The 22,719-nt window shown below is 47.8% G+C and overlaps 1 protein-coding gene across 1 annotated transcript; it reads right to left on the bottom strand.

The window, feature by feature from the left end:
- Positions 1–16,994: 16,994 nt before the first annotated feature.
- Positions 16,995–19,526, bottom strand: LOC119297358 (CBS domain-containing protein CBSCBSPB5-like). The gene is made up of 12 exons (XM_037575178.1): positions 19,377–19,526; positions 19,155–19,287; positions 18,929–19,081; positions 18,735–18,816; positions 18,522–18,635; positions 18,351–18,417; positions 18,171–18,276; positions 18,011–18,069; positions 17,629–17,932; positions 17,460–17,545; positions 17,277–17,366; positions 16,995–17,180 (listed from the first exon to the last, which is right to left on the bottom strand). Exons 1-12 carry the CDS (start codon positions 19,488–19,490, stop codon positions 16,995–16,997), a joined length of 1,494 nt encoding a protein of 497 aa, XP_037431075.1. The 5' UTR covers positions 19,491–19,526.
- Positions 19,527–22,719: the final 3,193 nt, after the last annotated feature.

Genomic DNA, 22,719 nt, shown 5'->3' with positions numbered 1-22,719 from the left:
AAAGAAATGACAATGCAGCCTTGATGGAAAGGAAGGTGATTCTTAAGGAAATGGATGAACTCCTTCATAAAGAAGAAATTTTATGGAAGCAAAGATCGCGGATTGATAAAATTAAATGGGGGGATAGGAACACAAAATTCTTCAGATCTAAGGCTACCTGGAGAGCTAAGAAAAATAATATTTCAAGCTTGAGAAGGAATGATGGCACGGTTACAGAGAATGTGGCAGAGATCCATAATATCACTAATTCCTTTCTAAGCGTTTATACACATCTGATGGTACAATTGATCCTTCTCTGATCATTCCCCTCATCAAGCCGCTTGTGAGTGGGGATATGAATATTGATTTATGTAAACCGTTCGGACCAAGAGATTAGTGACACGCTCTTTCAAATTGGCCCACTTAAAGCTCCGGGTCCAGATGGCTTTCTAACAAGGTTTTTTCAAAGGAATTGGGGAGTGCTGAAGGAGTATATTATTCGTGCGGTTAAAAAGTTTTTTGATACATGTATAATGCCGGAGGGCATAAATGATACGGTGATTGTTCTTATTCCGAAGGTGAAAAATCAACAATCAATCAAAGACTCCCGGCCTATTAGTCTGTGTAATGTTATTTATAAAATTATATCTAAGTGCCTTGCGAACAGACTGAGACCACATCTTGATGGTATGATTTCTCCAACCCAAAGTGCCTTTATTCATGGGAGATTAATATCTAATAATACTCTTATTGCATTTGAGTGTATGCATTCGTTAAGTACTCTGAAGGATGGACGGGGTGAATTATGTGCTTATAAATTGGACCTTGCCAAGGCATATGATAGAGTGGATTGGAATTTTTTGAAGTGCATGTTGAGCGCGTTGGGGTTTGCATCATGGTGGATAAAGTGGATTATGGCCTGTGTTACTTCAGTGAAATTTTCAGTACGCTTCAATGGCCAGCTCTTGGAGTCGTTCTTGCCATCATGTGGTATCAGGCAAGGGGACCCTCTCTCACCATACTTATTCTTATTTGTGGCCGAAGCTCTTTCTTTATTGTTACATAACGCGTGTACTAGAGGATCGCTTCTCGAGTTCAAGGTTAATAGACAGGCTTCGGGTATTTCACATCTCTTGTTTGCCGATGACTATCTTTTATGTTTCAAGGGGTCAATTGAGCAAGCCTTGGCAATCAAAAATATTATTGTGACTTATGAGAAGGGGACGGGTCAATTGCTGAGCCCAGATAAATGCTCTATCTTGTTCGGCAAGAATTGTAGTACGGAGGTCCAAGTGGCTGTTATGGTAATTCTATGCATCACTTCGAAGGGAATTGAGGATAAATATCTTGGGCTCTCGATACCAGAAGGGAGAATGAAGGCTGGGAAATTTCAATCCACTAAGGAAAAAGCCCTCAAAATTTTATCGGATTGGATAGAAAAATATGCCTCGTGTGGGGCGAAAGAAACTTTGGTTAAATCTGTCCTGCAGGCTCTTCCGGTGTACGCAATGGATATTTTTAAATTTCAAGCATCACTCTGTGAGGAGTTGTCTCAAATCATTAGGAATTTCTGGTGGGTTGATGAGGAGAATAGGAGGAAGACTCATTGGCTGGCTTGGGATAAGATGACTAAGCCTAAAGGTGAGGCTGGGATGGGATTCCAGGACCTCACATTATTTAACCAGGCTCTCTTAGCTAAGAAGGCTTGGAGGTTGGTGGTTAATCTCGAATCTCTGTGCGCTATAGTGATTAAGGCGAAATATTATCCCCAGGGGCATATCCTTGATACGGTTTTCCCACGGTCAGCTTCTCTTACTTGGCAAGGTATTCCACATGGATTGGATCTGCTTAAATCCGAAGTCATTTGGAGAGTGTGTGATGGGACTAATATTAATATCTGGAAAGATAACTAACTTCCAAGATCTTCTGGACTTAAAATTACTGTCAGAAAGAATAGGACAAGAGTCAAATGGATATCAAACTTGATGCTGAGGGATCCTAGGAGGTGGGATGAAAATATGGTTAGGCATCTGTTTTATCCATATGACACGGAGGAGATTTTGAGATTGCGTGTGCAGTCAAATGGGGATGTGATTTTGTTGCTTGGCATTTTGAAAAAACAGGGATGTTCTCAGTTAAAAGTGCGTACAAGCTTGCGCTTACTTTGAAGGATAAAAAGAGGATGAGGGTCACTATAGTGAGGCTGTGTTGGGGGAGAGGAAAATCTAGGATGTCATCTGGAAGGCTAATGTCCCTCAGAAGATTCACATTTTTTCGTGGAGGGTTGCAACCAATAGCTTGGCTGTCCGGGTTAATAGAGTGGTGCATCACCAGACTTTTGATACGATGTTGTAACGTCCTCGATGCGACTATATCTCCCACGTGTCGAAACACGACTTAGAGGCATAACCGCATTGAAAGCAATGTCGCAAGTGAGGTAATCTTCGCAAACGACCCATGTAATATAATAAGGGGAAAGATACATAGTTGGCTTACAATCGCCACTTCACACAATTACACGAATAAAGCATTACATCAACCAGTTACAAACAAGGCCCGACTACGGAGCCAAAATAAAAAAAAGACTACCCCAAATGCTACACAGATCCCCGATCGACCCCAACTGGGCTCCACTACTGATCGACTAGAACGAAACAACATAAAGGACAAGGTTTTCATCGAGCTCCTCCTGAGCTTGGTCGCGTCATTTGCACGGACTCATCGGCACCTGCAAGCTGGTTTTGGAAGTATCTGTGAGCCACGGGGACTCAGCAATCTCGCACCCTCGCGATCAAGACTATTTAAGCTTATGGGTAAGGTAAAGGTATGAGGTGGAGCTGCAGCAAGCGACTAGTATATATGGTGGCTAACATACACAAATGAGAGCGAGAAGAGAAGGTAAAGCACGATCGAGAAAACTATGATCAAGAAGTGATCCTAGAACAACCTACGTCAAGCATAACTCCAACACCGTGTTCACTTCCCGGACTCCGCCGAGAAGAGACCATCACGGTAACACACGCGGTTGATGTATTTTAATTAAGGTCAAGTTCAGGTTTTTTACAACCGGACATTAACAAATTTCCATCTGCCCATAACCGCGGGCATGGCTTTCGAAAGTTCAAATCCCTGCAGGGGTGTCCCAACTTAGCCCATGACAAGCTCTCACGGTCAACGAAGGATATTCCTGTTGGAAATATGCCCTAGAGGCAATAATAAAAGTATTATTATATTTCATTGTTCATGATAATTGTCTTTTATTCATGCTATAACTGTATTATCCGGAAATCGTAATACACGTGTGAATACTTAGACCACACAATGTCCCTGGTAAGCCTCTAGTTGACCAGCTCGTTGTGATCAACAGATAGTCATGGTTTCCTGACTATGGACATTGGATGTCATTGATAACGGGATCACATCATTAGGAGAATGATGTGATGGACAAGACCCAATCCTAAGCATAGCATAAAAGATCGTGTAGTTCGTTTTGCTAGAGCTTTGCAAGTGTCAAGTATCTCTTCCTTCGACCATGAGATCGTGTAACTCCCGGATACCGTAAGAATGCCTTGGGTGTACCAAACGTCACAACGTAACTGGGTGACTATAAAGGTACATTACAGGTATCTCCGAAAGTAGCTGTTGGGTTGACACGGATCGAGACGGGATTTGTCACTCCGTATGACGGAGAGGTATCTCTGGGCCCACTCGGTAATGCATCATCATATTGAGCTCAATGTGACCAAGGTGTTGGACACGGGATCATGCATTACGGTACGAGTAAAGTGACTTGCCGGTAACGAGACTGAACAAGGTATTGGGATACCGACGATCGAGTCTCGGGCAAGTAACGTACCGATTGACAAAGGGAATTGCATACAGGGTTTGATCGAATCCTCGACATAGTGGTTCATCCGATGACAACATCGAGGAGCATGTGGGAGCCATCATGGGTATCCAGATCCCGCTGATGGTTATTGACTGAGAGAGTCTCGGTCATGTCTGCATGTCTCCCGAACCCGTAGGGTCTACACACTTAAGGTTCAGTTACGCTAGGGTTATAGGGATATGTATATGCAGTAACCCGAATGTTGTTCGGAGTCCCGGAATGGTCCGGAGGTAAAGATTTATATATGGGAAGTCCTGTTTCGGGCATCGGGACAAGTTTCGGGGTTATCGGTATTGTACCGGGACCACCGGAAGGGTCCCGGGGGTCCACCGGGTGGGTCCACCTGTCCCGGGGGGCCACATGGGCTGTAGGGGGGTGCGCCTTGGCCTAATGGGCCAAGGGCACCAGCCCCACATAGGCCCATGCGCCTAGGGTTTAAGGGGGCAAGAGTCCTAGGAGGGTAAGGCACCTCCTAGGTGCCTTGGGGGGAGGGAAAACCCCCTTGGCCGCCGCACCCCCTAGGAGATTGGATCTCCTAGGGCCGGCCACCCCCCCTTGGCACCCCTATATATAGTGGGGGAGAGGAGGGACTTCATACCTGAACGCCCTGGCCTTTGGTTGCCTCCTTCTCCCTCCCCAACACCTCCTCCACCTCCATAGTGCTTAGCGAAGCTCTGCCGGAGTACTGCAGCTCCATCAACACCACGCCGTCGTGCTGCTGCTGGTGCCATCTCCCTCAACCTCTCCTCCCTTCCTTGCTGGATCAAGAAGGAGGAGACGTGGCTGTTCCGTACGTGTGTTGAACGCGGAGGTGCCGTCCGTTCGGCGCTGGTCATCGGTGATTTGGATCACGTCGAGTACGACTACATCATCACCTTGCAAGCTTCCGCACATGATCTACAAGTGGTATGTAGATGCAAACTCTCTCCCTAGACTCGTTGCTTAGATGAACTCATAGATGGATCTTGGTGAAACCGTAGGAAAAATTTTAATTTTCTGCAACGTTCCCCAACAGTGGCATCAAGAGCTAGGTCTATGCGTAGTTCTCTTTGCACGAGTAGAACACAATTTTGTTGTGGGCGTGGATTTTGTCATCTTACTTGCCTCTACTAGTCTTTTCTTGCTTCGGCGGTATTGTGGGATGAAGCGGCCCGGACCAACCTTACACGTACGCTTACGTGAGACCGGTTCCACCGACTGACATGCACTAGTTGCATAAGGTGGCTGGCGGGTGTCTGTCTCTCCCACTTTAGTTGGAGCGGATTCGATGAAAAGGGCCCTTATGAAGGGTAAATAGAAGTTGACAAAATCACGTTGTGGTTATTCGTAGGTAAGAAAACGTTCTTGCTAGAACCCAATTGCAGCCACGTAAAAGATGCAACAACAATTAGAGGACGTCTAACTTGTTTTTGCAGCGATTGATCATGTGATGTGATATGGCCAGAAGTTGTGATGAATGATGAATTGTGATGTATGAGATCATGTTCTTTGTAATAGGATTCACGACTTGCATGTCGATGAGTATGACAACCGGCAGGAGCCATAGGAGTTGTCTTTATTTTTTGTATGACCTGCGTGTCATTGAAGAACGCCATGTAACTCACTTTACTTTATTGCTAAACGCGTTAGCCATAGAAGTAGAAGTAGTCGTTGGCATGACAACTTCATGAAGACACGATGATGGAGATCATGGTGTCAAGCCGGTGACAAGATGATCATGGAGCCCCGAAGATGAAGATCAATGGAGCTATATGATATTGGCCATATCATGTCACAACTATATAATTGCATGTGATGTTTATTATGTTTATGCATCTTGTTTACTTAGGACGGCGGTAGTAAATAAGATGATCCCTTACAAAAATTTCAAGAAGTGTTCTCCCCTAACTGTGCACCGTTGCTACAGTTCGTCGCTTCTAAGCACCACGTGATGATCGGGTGTGATGGATTCTTACGTTCACATACAACGGGTGTAAGACAGTTTTACACAGCGAAAACACTTAGGGTTAACTTGACGAGCCTAGCATGTGCAGACATGGCCTCGGAACACGGAGACCGAAAGGTCGAACACGAGTCGTATGGAAGATATGATCAACATGAAAATGTTCACCGACGATGACTAGTCCGTCTCACGTGATGATCGGACACGGGCTAGTCGACTCGGATCGTGTAACACTTAGATGACTAAAGGGATGTCTAATCTAAGTGGGAGTTCATAATTTGATTAGAACTTTATTATCATGAACTTAGTCTAAAACCTTTGCAAATATGTCTTGTAGATCAATGGCCAACGCTAATGTCAACATGAACTTCAACGCGTTCCTAGAGAAAACCAAGCTGAAAGATGATGGCAGTAACTATACGGACTGGGTCCGGAACCTGAGGATCATCCTCATAGCTGCCAGGAAACAATATGTCCTAGAAGGACCGCTAGGTGACGCTCCCGTCCCAGAGAACCAAGACATTATGAATGCTTGGCAGTCTCGCGCTGATGATTACTCCCTCGTTCAGTGCGGCATGCTTTACAGCTTAGAACCGGGGCTCCAAAAGCGTTTTGAGCATCACGGAGCATATGAGATGTTCGAAGAGCTGAAACTAGTTTTTCAAGCTCATGCCCGGGTCGAGAGATATCATGTCTCCGACAAGTTCTATAGTTGTAAGATGGAGGAAAACAGTTCTGTCAGTGAGCACATCCTGAAGATGTCTGGGTTGCACAACCGTATGACCCAGCTGAACATTAACCTCCCAGATGAGGCGGTCATTGACAGAATCCTCCAGTCGCTCCCACCAAGCTACAAGAGCTTTGTGATGAACTACAACATGCAGGGAATGGAAAAGACCATTCCTGAAGTGTTCTCGATGCTGAAGTCAGCAGAGGCTGAAATCAAGAAAGAACATCAAGTGTTGATGGTCAATAAGACCACTAAGTTCAAGAAGGGCAAGGGTAAGAAGAACTTCAAGAAGGACGGCAAAGATGTTGCCGCGCCTGGTAAGCCAGTTACCGGGAAGAAGTCAAAGAATGGACCCAAGCCTGAGACTGAGTGCTTTTATTGCAAGGGGAAGGGTCACTGGAAGCGGAACTGCCCCAAATACTTAGCGGATAAGAAGGCCGGCAACACCAAAGGTATATTTGATATACATGTGATTGATGTGTACCTTACCAGTACTCGTAGTAACTCGTGGGTATTTGATACCGGTGCCGTTGCTCATATTTGTAACTCACAGCAGGAGCTGCGGAATAAACGGAGACTGGCGAAGGACGAGGTGACGATGCGCGTCGGTAATGGTTCCAGAGTCGATGTGATCGCCGTCGGCACGCTGCCTCTACATTTACCTACGGGATTAGTTTTGAACCTTAATAATTGTTATTTAGTGCCAAGTTTGAGCATGAACATTGTATCTGGATCTCGTTTAATACGAGATGGCTACTCATTTAAGTCTGAGAATAATGGTTGTTCGATTTATATGAGAGATATGTTTTATGGTCATGCTCCGATGGTCAATGGTTTATTCTTAATGAATCTCGAGCGTAATATTACACATGTTCATAGTGTAGATGCCAAAAGATTTAAAGTTGATAACGATAGTCCCACATACTTGTGGCACTGCCGCCTTGGTCACATTGGTGTCAAGCGCATGAAGAAGCTCCATGCCGATGGACTTTTAGAGTCTCTTGATTATGAATCGTTTGACACGTGCGAACCATAGGCAAAATGACCAAGACTCCATTCTCCGGAACAATGGAGCGAGCAACCAACTTGTTGGAAATCATACATACCGATGTGTGCGGTCCAATGAGCGTTGAGGCTCGCGGAGGATATCGTTATGTTCTTACCCTCACAGATGACTTGAGTAGATATGGGTATGTCTACTTAATGAAACACAAGTCTGAGACCTTTGAAAAGTTCAAGGAATTTCAGAATGAGGTGGAGAATCAACGTGACCGAAAGATAAAATTCTTACGATCAGATCGTGGAGGAGAATACTTAAGTCACGAATTTGGTACACACTTAGAGAAATGTGGAATCGTTTCACAGCTCACGCCGCCTGGAACACCTCAGCGAAATGGTGTGTCCGAACGTCGTAATCGCACTCTATTGGATATGGTGCGGTCTATGATGTCTCTTACCGATTTACCGCTATCATTTTGGGGATACGCTCTAGAGACAGCTACATTCACTTTAAATAGGGCACCGTCTAAATCCGTTGAGACGACACCGTATGAATTATGGTTTGGAAAGAAACCTAAGCTGTCGTTTCTAAAAGTTTGGGGATGCGAAGCTTATGTCAAGAAACTTCAACCTGAAAAGCTCGAACCCAAGTCGGAAAAATGCGTATTCATAGGATACCCTAAGGAAACTATAGGGTATACCTTCTACTTAAGATCCGAAGGCAAGATCTTTGTTGCCAAGAACGGATGCTTTCTGGAAAAAGAGTTTCTCTCGAAAGAAGTAAGTGGGAGGAAAGTAGAACTCGATGAAGTACTACCTCTTGAGCGGGATAGTGACGCAGCACAGGAAACCGTTCCTGTGATGCCCACACCAACTGAAGAGGAAAACCATGATAATGATCAAAGTACTTCGGATCAAGTTACTGCTGAACTTCGTAGGTCCACAAGGACACGTTCCGCACCAGATTGGTACGGCAACCCTGTCCTGGAAATCATGTTGTTAGACAACAATGAACCTTCGAACTATGAAGAAGCAATGACGGGCCCGGATTCCAACAAATGGCTTGAAGCCATGAAATCCGAGATAAAATCCATGTATGAAAACAAAGTATGGACTTTGACAGACTTGCCCGATGATCGGCGAGCGATAGAAAACAAATGGATCTTTAAGAAGAAAACGGACGCGGATGGTAATGTTACCATCTATAAAGCTCGACTTGTCGCTAAGGGTTATCGACAGGTTCAAGGGATTGACTACGACGAGACATTCTCTCCCGTAGCGAAGCTAAAGTCCGTCCGAATCATGTTAGAAATTGCCGCATACTATGATTATGAGATATGGCAGATGGACGTCAAAACAGCATTCCTTAACGGGCATCTTAAGGAAGAACTGTATATGATGCAGCCGGAAGGTTTTGTCGATCCTCAGAACGCTAACAAAGTATGCAAGCTCCAGCGATCCATTTATGGACTGGTGCAAGCATCTCGGAGTTGGAACATTCGCTTTGATGAGATGATCAAAGCGTTTGGATTTATGCAGACTTATGGAGAAGCCTGCGTTTACAAGAAAGTGAGTGGGAGCTCTGTAGCATTTCTCATATTATATGTAGATGACATACTCCTGATGGGAAATAATATAGAATTTCTGGACAGCATTAAGGCCTACTTGAATAAGTGTTTTTCAATGAAGGACCTTGGAGAAGCTGCTTATATATTAGGCATCAAGATCTATAGAGATAGATCGAGACGCCTCATAGGTCTTTCACAAAGTACATACCTTGATAAGATTTTGAAGAGATTCAGAATGGATCAGTCCAAGAAGGGGTTCTTGCCTATGTTACAAGGTATGAGACTGAGCTCAGCTCAATCACCGACCACGGCAAAAGATAAAGAAGAGATGAGTGTCATCCCCTATGCTTCAGCCATAGGATCTATTATGTATGCCATGCTGTGTACCAGACCCGATGTAAACCTTGCCATAAGTTTGGTAGCAAGATACCAAAGTAATCCCGGCAAGGAACACTGGACAGCGGTCAAGAATATCCTGAAGTACCTGAAAAGGACAAAGGACATGTTTCTCGTTTATGGAGGAGACGAAGAGCTCGTCGTAAAGGGTTACGTCGACGCTAGCTTCGACTCAGATCCGGATGACTCTAAGTCACAAACCGGATACGTGTATATGTTGAATGGTGGAGCAGTAAGCTGGTGCAGCTGCAAGCAGAGCGTCGTGGCGGGATCTACGTGTGAAGCGGAGTACATGGCAGCCTCGGAGGCAGCACATGAAGCGATTTGGGTGAAGGAGTTCATCACCGACCTAGGAGTCATACCCAATGCGTCGGGGCCGATCAAACTCTTCTGTGACAACACTGGAGCTATTGCCCTCGCAAAGGAGCCCAGGTTTCACAAGAAGACCGGGCACATCAAGCGTCGTTTCAACTCCATCCGTGAAAATGTTCAAGATGGAGACATAGAGATTTGCAAAGTGCACACGGATCTGAATGTCGCAGATCCGCTGACTAAACCTCTCTCGCGTGCAAAACATGATCAACACCAGAACTCTATGGGTGTTCGATTCATCACAATGTAACTAGATTAGTGACTCTAGTGCAAGTGGGAGACTGTTGGAAATATGCCCTAGAGGCAATAATAAAAGTATTATTATATTTCATTGTTCATGATAATTGTCTTGTATTCATGCTATAACTGTATTATCCGGAAATCGTAATACACGTGTGAATACTTAGACCACACTATGTCCCTGGTAAGCCTCTAGTTGACCAGCTCGTTGTGATCAACAGATAGTCATGGTTTCCTGACTATGGACATTGGATGTCGTTGATAACGGGATCACATCATTAGGAGAATGATGTGATGGACAAGACCCAATCCTAAGCATAGCATAAAAGATCGTGTAGTTCGTTTTGCTAGAGCTTTGCAAGTGTCAAGTATCTCTTCCTTCGACCATGAGATCGTGTAACTCCCGGATACCGTAAGAGTGCCTTGGGTATACCAAACGTCATAACGTAACTGGGTGACTATAAAGGTACATTACAGGTATCTCCGAAAGTAGCTGTTGGGTTGACACGGATCGAGACTGGGATTTGTCACTCCGTATGATGGAGAGGTATCTCTGGGCCCACTCGGTAATGCATCATCATATTGAGCTCAATGTGACCAAGGTGTTGGACACGGGATCATGCATTACGGTACGAGTAAAGTGACTTGCCGGAAACGAGACTGAACAAGGTATTGGGATACCGACGATCGAGTCTCGGGCAAGTAACGTACCGATTGACAAAGGGAATTGCATACAGGGTTTGATCGAATCCTCGACATAGTGGTTCATCCGATGACAACATCGAGGAGCATGTGGGAGCCATCATGGGTATCCAGATCCCGCTGATGGTTATTGACTGAGAGAGTCTCGGTCATGTCTGCATGTCTCCCGAACCCGTAGGGTCTACACACTTAAGGTTCAGTTACGCTAGGGTTATAGGGATATGTATATGCAGTAACCCGAATGTTGTTCGGAGTCCCAGATGAGATCCCGGATGTCACGAGGAGTTCCGGAATGGTCCGGAGGTAAAGATTTATATATGGGAAGTCCTGTTTCGGGCATCGGGACAAGTTTCGGGGTTATCGGTATTGTACCGGGACCACCGGAAGGGTCCCGGGGGTCCACCGGGTGGGTCCACCTGTCCCGGGGGGCCACATGGGCTGTGTGGGGTGCGCCTTGGCCTAATGGGCCAAGGGCACAAGCCCCACATAGGCCCATGCGCCTAGGGTTCAAGGGGGGCAAGAGTCCTAGGAGGGTAAGGCACCTCCTAGGTGCCTTGGGGGGAGGGAAAACCCCCCTTGGCCGCCGCACCCCCTAGGAGATTGGATCTCCTAGGGCCGGCCACCCCCCCTTTGGCACCCCTATATATAGTGGGGGAAAGGAGGGACTTCATACCTGAACGTCTCGGCCTTTGGTTGCCTCCTTCTCCCTCCCCAACACCTCATCCACCTCCATAGTGCTTAGCGAAGCTCTGCCGGAGTACTGCAGCTCCATCAACACCACGCCGTCGTGCTGCTGCTGGTGCCATCTCCCTCAACCTCTCCTCCCTCCCTTGCTGGATCAAGAAGGAGGAGACGTGGCTGTTCCGTACGTGTGTTGAACGCGGAGGTGCCGTCCGTTCGGCGCAGGTCATCGGTGATTTGGATCACGTCGAGTACGACTACATCATCACCTTGCAAGCTTCCGCACGCGATCTACAAGTGGTATGTAGATGCAAACTCTCTCCCTAGACTCGTTGCTTAGATGAACTCATAGATGGATCTTGGTGAAACCGTAGGAAAAATTTTAATTTTCTGCAACGTTCCCCAACAATTCCTGGCCTCAACTTGGAAATCCAAGTGTGTCACTGGAAAGGTGAGGTGATTTCGGTTGAAATCGATATAAAGATCACCAGAATCGGATGCACAGTTTGGAAATGGCAAGCAAAACAAATATGGCACCGGTCTGCGATAAATAGCAAGTAGCCATCTAAATGCATCAAGATAATTATGCTACAGCACTCAAACATGGCAACAAAATACATGGCAGGGATCCATTCATGAAGCTTAACAAAAGATGAACACCGAGCTATGGCCAATTCATCCATTAACAGGTTCAAACAAGCATGGCAAAAGTGCAATTGATAAACAGGTTTCAGACTTAGTGAAATTAACACTAGTCTGGAATTTCAGATCAGGTAGCACACTTTGGAGCATGAAAACTATATTCTATAGGGGCTGAACATGGCAAAGCAAAGCATGGCATGGAGCTACTCAAAGAGCTTAACAAAAGTCCCTTAGTGACCGTGAGCCAAAAGGGAGCAGAAAATACAATTACAAGCATGTGAACATGGAAAAAACATAATCAGATCACAGACTTAGTGAAAAACTGGAGCATGCGAATATGATAGCAAGTAGGCATGTTTGCGAGCTCGATGCACTCACTACAGAGTAAGGCATAACAATCTAAGTATACACCCATCAAGAATACACATCATATAAGCCAGACATGGCAAGAACAACAACATAGCATGCACGGATCAACAACAATATCCTCGGCAAAATCGCTAACAAGTAGACAATCTGCCAGGAATTACGAAATAGCAAAAGTAGAGCTCGATTGACTCAAGCTAGGGTTCTCCATAATTGCAAACAAAGACATGGATGGATAGAGCACTACAAGATTAACAAATCATCCTTACTGATCATCCTCAAAAGAGGCACGGATCACTAGGAAACAACATGAACATATGGCATATTGATAAAAACAGATCAAGTATGGAATTGCTAAGTCCCTGAAATCAGCATTAACGAATGCACCACTTTGCAAGCTTGTGCTAGTCACCACACATATCACAAAAATACATGGATGGCACCTCTGGAAAGATGGCAAAGCATATAACAAAACACATGTAGAACTCAGGGGCATATCATGCACACAATAATCATGGCAAAAATGACAAATAGCTATTTGGAGCAGCAGATCTGACAATTAACTCAAATAGCACTCTTCCAACAACATTTCGGGCATCAAGATAAGCTCAAATGAAAATGATGCAATGAGATTAAATGATGTACTCTTTGAGACGAACATTTTGATATGCTACACGCGCAAAACGGAGCTACGAATGCAAAGTTACGACATGATGAAATATGCAAAATGTCTAGGGTTACGGGAAGAAAAGTCAACCGAGGCAAACGGATCTCAGATCCAGATCGGGCCGGCACTGTAGCACGCACGGATTTCAAGGATCGCCGGAACAGGAGTTCGCCGGAGGACTTGCCGCGGGGAGGAGGGAGACGAGGCCGGCCGGGTCTTGCGGGCATCGTCGGACTTGGCGTGTCCGGCCGGAGGAGGACGGGGGTGGCACCGACGAGGCTTGGCCGGAGTCGGAGGAGGACGGGGGCGGCACGGTTGCCGGAGAGGAGCGGCGTCGGCGATGGCGCGGTGGTACGGCGTCGGTTTCCGGGCGGCGGCGCGGTAGACGAAGGCGGCGGAGCGAGGGCGCAGTCGGCGCGCGCGGTAAGGAAGGCGGCGGCCCGGTTGGCGGCGGGGAGGGCCCGCCCTGGGCCGGGACGGGCCTCGCGAGGTGGAGGGTGCCGGCGTGGCGACATGGCGCGGCGTGAGTGGTCAGCGGGAGGCGGCGCGCTGACATGGCGGCGCTTCATTGGCTGGAGTGATGTGATGGCGGCGGCGGACACGTCTAGCGGCGGGACGGACATGTCCGGTGGCGAAGAAGGAGATGGATCTAGGGTTTCATCCGCGATTTTTGGGGAGGGGATCACATATATATAGGTAGAGGGAGCTAGGAGAGTCCAAATGAGGTGCGGTTTTCGGCCACGTGATCGTGATCGAACGACCGAGATGATGGAGAGGGCTTAGGTGGGTTTTGGGCCAAATTGGAGGGGTGTTGGGCTGCAACACACACGAGGCCTTTTCGGTCCCTCGGTTAACCGTTGGAGCATCAAACGAAGTTCAAATGGTACGAAACTTGACAGACGGTCTACCGGTAGTCAACCAAGGCCACTTGGCAAGTCTCGGTCCAATCCGGAAATGTTTAACCCCCACACACGAGAAGAAGGTAGAAATGACCACCGAAGGAGAACGGAGCGCCGGAATGCAAAACGGACAATGGGGAAAATGCTCGGGTGCTTGAGACGAACATGTATGCAAATGAAATGCATATGATGACATGATATGCAATGCATGACACGCAAGTAATGACAAGGCAACAACAACGAACAACTGGACGACACCTGGCACATCGGTCTCGGGGCGCTACAGATGTGCACTATTTGTGGAATGGGCGATGAAAGTACTTTTCATGCGCTTGTCATGTGTCAGAAGGCGGTTGCATTGCGGATGGCCATGAGGGACATTTGGAAGTTATCTACGGAGAACGTCTTCAGATATACATGGTATGATTGGTTTATTGTTCTTCTAAGTCAATTGAGGCCTGTCATGCGCGACCAAATTATTTTTATTTTCTGGAGAGTCTGGCATTTGAGAAATGACTTGATATTTGGTAAAGGAAAGGAATCAATATCAGCTTATGCTAGTTTTGTGGAGAATTATTGGGCGTCTTTCGCCGCATGTCACTCTGTGCCTCCAATGGACTCGGAAAATAAAGGAAAAGGTCCAGTGGATGGATTAAGATGGGCACCTGATAATGCGGGAGCTAAGACGTTTGGACTCCCCCACCAACTGGTTTTTTAAAGAGTAATGTTGACGCAAGCTTTGTGTAGAGCATTAGAGAAGCAAGTGTGGGAGTGGTGATTAGGAATGCGGCTGGGGAAGTCGTTGTATCTTCTTGGGACTTCATTGGATCGTGTCAGAGTGTGGAGGAAGAAGAGCTAAGGGCATGCATTGCTAGGCTATACATAGGTATACCTCTTCACAATCCTATTATTTTAGAGACTGATTGTGCGTTTGCTGTAGCGACTCTTGCAACAGAGAACCTTGATAGGTCAACGTTGGTTGATTTGAGGAAGGAAGCACTGAGCTTATCTAAGCTGATAAATAGCTTTCAAATGGCTAAGATTTCATCTAATAGCAAAGTTTAGTTTTGACAATAGATCGGATGGTATCTTGTTAATGATGTACTGCCCTATGTGATGAATTTTATATCGAATGATTGTTAATTAATGTAAGGTGGTGTTAAAAAAAATCCCCAGTGACGTCCAATGTTGGGAGTTGCCATGTTTAATCAGATACCACACTTGAATGTGTTTGTTTAAATGTGTGACATTCACAAAAGGTGTTTGTTTAAATGCTTGTGAAGAACCACCTTAATGACGCTAACACCGGAGGATAGATTTCTTCTCCGCCACTCAAATGCACAAGGACTAGAGGTGAGGGTTGTAGCCTGGGCTCTAAACCTTAACCATCCAAAATCTGCCACTCAAATGCACAAGGACTAGAGGTGAGGGATGTAGCCTGGGCTCTAAACCTTAACCATCCAAAATCTACATTTGTCGGTGCCTCTCGGGATGGAACCATGGTTAGAGCATGTACGTCCGGGTGCCTCAAACCGGCCTCAAACGTTCAAGCGGCCCGTTTGTCACTGACCAGCCATCAAAATCTGACTCAAATGGATGGCCTCAAACGGGTGTCAAATGCCCGGGCTGACCGACACCCCTCATATCCAGCCCAAATATGATATGGATATGGGCATGCCCGGGCAGCTCTGCTCCGCTCCACCAAGTACGCCGCCCATCTCCATCATCCTCTGGCCCAGAAGTGGTACTCGGCCATCGCTGGGTCCTCGGGCCTGCACCAGGGTCTGCGCACGAGGACGACCGAGTCCGAGGCACATGCAGCCCAGCGTGAGCGGCAGCGGGCGAGGGAGAGGGGGAGGCGATGTCGGCGTTGTCGTTCGTGCGTGATCGCACCGGTGGATCCCAAGGTCGTGTCTCCTCGCGTCAGTCCTCCGCCACTCTCTGACGATGACGGAGACGGATGCGTGGCGCCTCCGCTAGAAGAATGCCATGGCGCTTCGACTCGCCATCGAGTTATCGGAGCGCGAGGCAACCAAGGAGGTGGCGGCCAAGGCGAAGGCAACCCGCCATGTGAAGGAGCAGGACCGCCTGCTTTGCAGGCTGTCGGACATGAGGTGCAGCTCCGACTTAGACCTGACGGACGGCTCCACCTCCAGCTCCGACAACGACGCACCTCTGCACGCTGACGTGTACACGGAGGAGGGGCACAGCCGCGCCGACGACCAGAAGGGGAAGGGGCCGGTGAGAAAATGGTGATTTCCTCCGCCCTTCCCCGTTATGCTTATATTTTAACTATGTTTTAAGTTCGTAGTATGGATTTGCCGTTGAACTCCGATAAACTATGCTTCTTTTGTCCGGCGATGCAAAGTTGATCCGATGAACTGCGTGTGTTGATTGTGTTTACGTGTTTACGTAGCTTTGCATGAATTGCATGATTTTGTGGGTTCGAATATAAGGGGCGCGGGTGTCAAAGCCCGGTCAATGTCAGGCACGTCTACGGGCGTTTGAAGGCCTGGATTTGTATGTCTGCTCTTATGTAGCACTTGTGTGGACCAGGGCGGAGCAAGATGAACCCCCAACGCACCAAGTATCTTTTTTTTTTTTGAAACAAACCCACCCACCCACCAAGTTTCAACTCCTCTGTTTGACGTTCTATGCGTTTTGTTAAAGCCTGATAAATTTTCAGCAGGACGCGATGTTCTCGTCGTCTGCCAGGCAGCTGTGGCTTCTTCATTTCTGGAGATGTAGGACACATTGACACTTGTCATCCTGAGTAGACGTTGCGTGAGCGTGTGTCATGCCCGTGTTACTCTCGGTGTATCTACCTCAAATGAAGATCCAAACCTCACCGTGCAGATTAAAGATTTCCGAGAGATGTTTTCTTTTCACATGGGAATGGGATATACTACATGGTAAGTACAGCTAGCCGGCTCTTCGCAGGTAGACCATTACCCCGAGGCCGGTGACCAGGGCAGCCCCGGCCGCGACGCCGCCGTAGGCCGCCGACCACGCTTCCCGGCTGGCCAGGTCCATCGTCGTCGTTCCGTTGCTAGAGGCCAGGCTTCTCCGGCCCGGTGTGCCAGAGTAATCCAAGAAGAGCTTCAAACCCTGCAAATGCAAAAGAAACAAAAATAATTCAAAGTTCAAACGAAACCGGCTGAACAGAACAAGTTTTGTGATGCTGGTGGATCCATGCATGCATGCCTTCCATCCGGAGAGCCTGGCGTGGTCGACCGCCGCCGTAAGGTCGTCGTCCGACGCCAGCACCACCATGTCCCGGTCTTCGTCTTCGTACTGCAAGCACACGTACGTACCAGCTGGGTCATGCATGCATGCATTTACCCAGTTTCATCATCACATGTATCCCGCGCGTGATGAACCACTCACCAAGATCTGAGGCAGACGGTGGCGGTCGATGTCGGTGCCGAGCCTCTGGAGTATGCAGGTGACCAGCGGCGTCAAGCTCTGCACCTCTGCAGCGCATGCATGCAGACGATGAGCAGCGGGTTAATGGGGGCGAACACGTACGACACGGTCGGCGGCAGCACGTACGTACCGCAGCTGAAGCGGTGCATCCGGCCTCGCCTGTCCTGGAGCTTGAAGGAGAAGAGAGCGGGGTACGGCGGCTCGGCCGCCTCGTGGATGACTTCGGACATCATCTGGGACCTGGTCGCTTCCTTCTCTAAAAGAAACTGGGACCTGGTCGCCTCCTTCTCTAAAAGAAACTGGGACCTGGTCGCGTCGCTCATCAGAGACTGGGTTTCGGTCTCGTCATCCAGCGAGCCCAAGGCCATGGCGGAGTCCCAGAACCTCTGGATCATCGAGATTGTCGCCTCGTCCCCGGTGCCGCTGCTCTCAACCTATACATTTGAGCAATCAGTAGGAGACATCTCGACCAACTCAAGCCTTTTCTGTCTTCTGAAAAAAGGAGGACTTACGATGGAGATGGCGGCATGCGTGATGTCGATCACGTCGACGATACACACGATGGAACCATCTGACCCAAAACAGACGGTGAAAACAAAACACAAACTTTATGTTATATCTGAGTGACAAGTTGCCATTTCTCTTCTACTGAACATAGTACATAGTATGTACCTCTGTCCATCACGGGAAGATGCAAGAACTTGCGCTCTTGCATTGTCCGGAGAGCATCCAGAATCGGCGTGTCGACCGTCGCGCATTCCGGATCTAGAGTCATGACCTATAGGTGAATCATATACGTTTTGAGTAGCTTCCATCATTGTCTGCTGCATGAAACTCAGCAATGCCATCTACCTTCTCAACAGGGGTTGAGTCTGCGGGGAGATTCCTCGCGATCATTCTCATCAAGATGTCCCTAGAACTGCACGCCCGTAATTTGTTGCCAACAGCAAAAGAAGAGAACGAACAAATGGTCATCTGATCATCTAGCACAACGAAATAGCACTGCAAGTGCAAGGCACGTACGTGAGGATGCCCCGAGGTTTGTTCCCGACGGCCACGACGGCAGAGCTCGCATGCGCCTCCACCATCATCTTGGTCGCCGCGAGCACCGAATCGCCCGGCGCTGCGATCACAACCCTATATTATAGATCCACATGGCATCAGTTCTGATGAACTAACGCACTACATGCGCAGATAACTGAATGAAGCAAATGCAGAGGGGCTCATGAACCAAACGTTGAGTCAGCAGTGATTATTGTCGACAAGGATGGCCTCAACATTTGCTCCTTGAAAGCCTCTAGCAACGAGCTCGGGTTACCTGCAGATCCAACCTTATTCGTTTGATAGGGATGTATAGTATAGGTGATTTGACTGCAATCAGCACACTTGAAATAGGATTGATTGCTAGGATTGCTGCTGGTGCTACGTACTCCCAGAGTGATACTTGTCGGTGCCGTCGATCACCGCCTTCCCCTTCTCGGACGCCCGCTCCATCCTGGCGATGGCGTCGTAGAGGCACTTGGCGATGTCGAGCATGGCCATCACCTCCCCGTTCTCCACCACCGGCAGGTGCCTGAACTTGCCTGAAATTACACGGGAGCAATTAATTAATCAACTCTTCATATAGAGAAGGGAAAAGGCCAGGTGCAGCTCGACCTTGGACCATCTTCTGCAGCGCCTCGACGGCAAGCGTGTCGGAGAGGACGAAGACCGGATGCCTCGTCATCACCTTCCACACCGGCGTCTCGTCCATCCTGACCTCGCGGGCGATCACCCTCGTAGCAATGTCCTGTAAATTAAATCACAACTCAGAGCGCGCATTGGCAATTCCATTTCCACCTTCCTTGTCGAGAGAAGGGAATTAGCTACGGCATGCACCTTGTCGGTCAGGATGCCGCGGAGCAAGGCATTGGAGTCGGTGAGGAGCGCCGCGTCGACCCTACGCGCCGCCATGCGCCGGCAAGCCTCCAGCACGGTCGTGCTCTCCGGCATCGTCAGCGCCTTGGACAGCCGCAGCCGCTTCACCGTGCGCTCGCTGCCCAGGGTCCTGCGTCACCGGCCACGCGATGCATGCTACGGCGGTCGGTCAGGTGATCACAACAACAACTTACATTTGATCAAGCATGCATGCATGCATGCAAAGAAATTGATCGGAAGGGAGATGGAGGCGGGTACATGGACCGGGCGAGCCCGGGCTTGGGGCCGGCCATGCTGGCCGCCGCCGCCCGCCGGGAGCCGCTTCCCAAGGACATCGTCCGCCTTGGCGGCGACAAGCCGGCCATTGCGCGGCGTGGACGTGCGTACGGCTAGCCGTCTGGGAAATGGGGGCGAAAATGCATGGAAGGTCGACGTCGTGCCTAGTTGAGCTCCCGCCATTTTTTCCCATCCGCCAGGTTAATTGCTCGTTTAAATTGCACAAAGCATTGTTGCACTGCCCAATTATAACCTGTGGTGAGAGTGATCTCTAGGAGAAGCTAGTTACCATGGGCTATCGCATTTAGAGTAGAGATTGAGAGAGACCAAGTGAATCAACGGCAGAAATGCGCAGGGGTACTCGCGTGCCAAGTCCCGTCGCCCGCTTATTTTGCCCCGTGATTTATGCAGTGGTTCAATCCCGCGCGAGGACACAATTAAATGAAAAACCCTTCAAAAAATTTAAAGTTTCAACAATGAATCAAGCGTGTTTATCCTTTTTTTTTTCGAAAAGTAGGTTGGAGCCTCCGGCCTCTCCATCAACTGATGCACACATAGCCATTTTTATTAAATGATGCGAGATATCGAGACAACATCAACAAATGGAGTATATAACATAAGCAACTATGACAGATATCGAGACAAGATATGATGTAGCACCTAGGACTATGTCGACTTCTTTCGCAGCAACGCCTTCAAGAAGAGATAAACGCCATCACGCTACCATCACCGCAGAGACAATGTGTTTAACAAGATAATGACGCAAGTTCGCCGCTGCTGAGTATGACCAGCAAACGCTAGAACAAGGGCTTTCACCCCGGATATGAAGCGTGTTGAAACGCCGTCGTGGCAACTGATCTTCCGACAGTCACATATCCGAGTTCTCCATGCTAGGCTAGAGCTGACACTAGGAGATGGGTGCAGGATGTATGCCCACCAAAGATCATTATCGTGTCCATCGAGAGGCCGACCATGCCGCGGTGCAGAACTAGCCGCTGCCACTTCGCAACGGCATGAGCCGATTTTGTAACATCCACCATAACTCTAAAACCGTTGCCCCAGCGTCCTTCCTATGAACAAAGGCGGATGCCGCCGAGTTTGACGCCGACTGGGAGTCACCGGTGAATCTTGCCCAATCATGGCACAGGAGCCAGATGCCCGCCAACAACCACCGAATGTATTTGCGCCACAGCCAAACACCCGTCCTACCGCACACAGGGCTGATAAGCGCGTTTGTTCTTATTGATGATTTTTTTCTCAAGGATATGATCTTGCTATTTATAAAATTACAAGAGTCGTGGTCGATCACCCTTCGTCGGCACCTTGCAAAGTGTGCGAGAACCAACAATAAAAGACGATTGTTTGCATGTGTTGATAAGCATATAACTATTCGAACAACCGTGCCCATGATTGTAGGGCTACTTGGTTATTTAGATCACTTGAACCTTGAATTAAAACACATGCATACAAGTGTAGGTGCTATGAATTGATTCCCCAAGTTGGAACGATGGGGGTTTATAGTATTGTGATGTCTGTGGTGCATAAAATGGATTGTACTCAAATTCTATCGTCTTCGGAACCCCTTTCCAAGACTATTTGGTAGTCATTTGTAAATCAATGGCACCCAAATGTGAAAAATATTTTTTTCACAAAAATAGAAAAAAATAGATTTTTTCTTTTGAGGAATTAGCAGTTGACCGCCCATATATTAAGAGGAATGGAATGTTGGTACAACTTGCATGACGCCGATGACCAAGACGTGATCAGCCCCAGGCAGAAATGCAAATTAAAAGAAAAGAAAAACTACAAAAATTAATCTGGCTCCGATGGTGCGTCGTTCTCGCAGTCTAATAGCCAGTGCATGGTTGTTGTGGGTAGCTGAAGATCCTGTCTGATAAGATGAAGAACGCCGTCTGCTGTAAGGGAAACATGCTCAAAGACCCGCCTGTCTCGCTCCTTCCAAATTTGCCAGCAGGTGTAAATTGCCGTGATCATGTCCTTCCTAGCTAAAGAACAAGTTAGATCATTTCACCATTCAGAGATGGAAGCTGCGCCCTGGGCATTTGACGCAAGTTCCATAGTCTCACACCAACAGGCCACCTGATGCCAGACATCCCTAGAAAAAGAGCACTTCAGAATTAGATGGAAGGGTGTATCCTCCTCCTGATCGCACAGAGGGCAGCAGTCGGCATGAGGGATCCCTCTAGTCTGGAGATTATCATTGGTTAGGACACGACCTCGCAAGCACAACCACATGAAGAAGTGACATTTTCCCTCCACCTTGGTTTTCCAAAGCTTCTCAAAATTGATACTGGAGTATGAGCCCACAAACTGATATTGATGAGCTGGCCGTGCAGAGTAAACACCATCTGTGGTGCCCTTCCAAGAGACTGAATCTACTTCAGAGTTAAGTTGAACATGTTGTATAGTCTAAGCCAAAGGTGTGTGTACTGACGAAGCTGCGAGGTCTGAGTGATGCGCCGCAAACCTGCTATCCAGGCCTGGCCATTGATTGCCTCGGAAACGCTAATCTGCGGCAGGCCACATTTCCTCGGCTGCTTCTCACTTGTTGCTTGGTGGCGTTACTCATGCGCAATATGCCGACGATAGTATTATTCTTACTGAGAAAAATGACTAAGAACTGGCCAATCCTAAATTTCTTCCGTTGTGCTTTGAAGCCATGTTGATGCTTAAAATGAATCTCTTCAAAAGTGAGGCCTTTGTGTTAGGATGCTCGCCCTAATAATCTTACGTTGCAAATGTTCTTAACACTAAGCTTCGTTCATTCCCCACCATACCTTGACATTCCTATCTTTTCTCTTAAGCTTTTTGCGAGTGACTTTAGGCCCACTGAGCTAAAAAATGGCTCTAGAGTCGCTCCTTGGCGTGGCCGCTACCAATCTTCTCATGGGAAGGTCACACTTATTAATTCAAACCTGTCTAATCTACCGACTTCCATTATGGGATTTTTATCGGTTATATGACAGCGACCACACGTGCTTTGATAGAGATTGTAGAACGTAGTGCG

The sequence above is a fragment of the Triticum dicoccoides genome, chromosome 5A (assembly GCF_002162155.2).
Source record: "Triticum dicoccoides isolate Atlit2015 ecotype Zavitan chromosome 5A, WEW_v2.0, whole genome shotgun sequence".
Taxonomy (NCBI): domain Eukaryota; kingdom Viridiplantae; phylum Streptophyta; class Magnoliopsida; order Poales; family Poaceae; genus Triticum; species Triticum dicoccoides.
This window is presented reverse-complemented; position numbering and strand designations above follow the sequence as displayed.

Coding starts and splice junctions, on each gene's coding strand:
- LOC119297358 (XM_037575178.1), bottom strand. CDS start 19,490: ATGCCGGAGAGCACGACCGTGCTGGAGGCTTGCCGGCGCATGGCGGCG. Junction 18,277..18,350: donor ACTCAACCCCTGTTGAGAAG/GTAGATGGCATT, acceptor ATTCACCTATAG/GTCATGACTCTAGATCCGGA. Junction 17,546..17,628: donor GATGCACCGCTTCAGCTGCG/GTACGTACGTGC, acceptor CATGCGCTGCAG/AGGTGCAGAGCTTGACGCCG.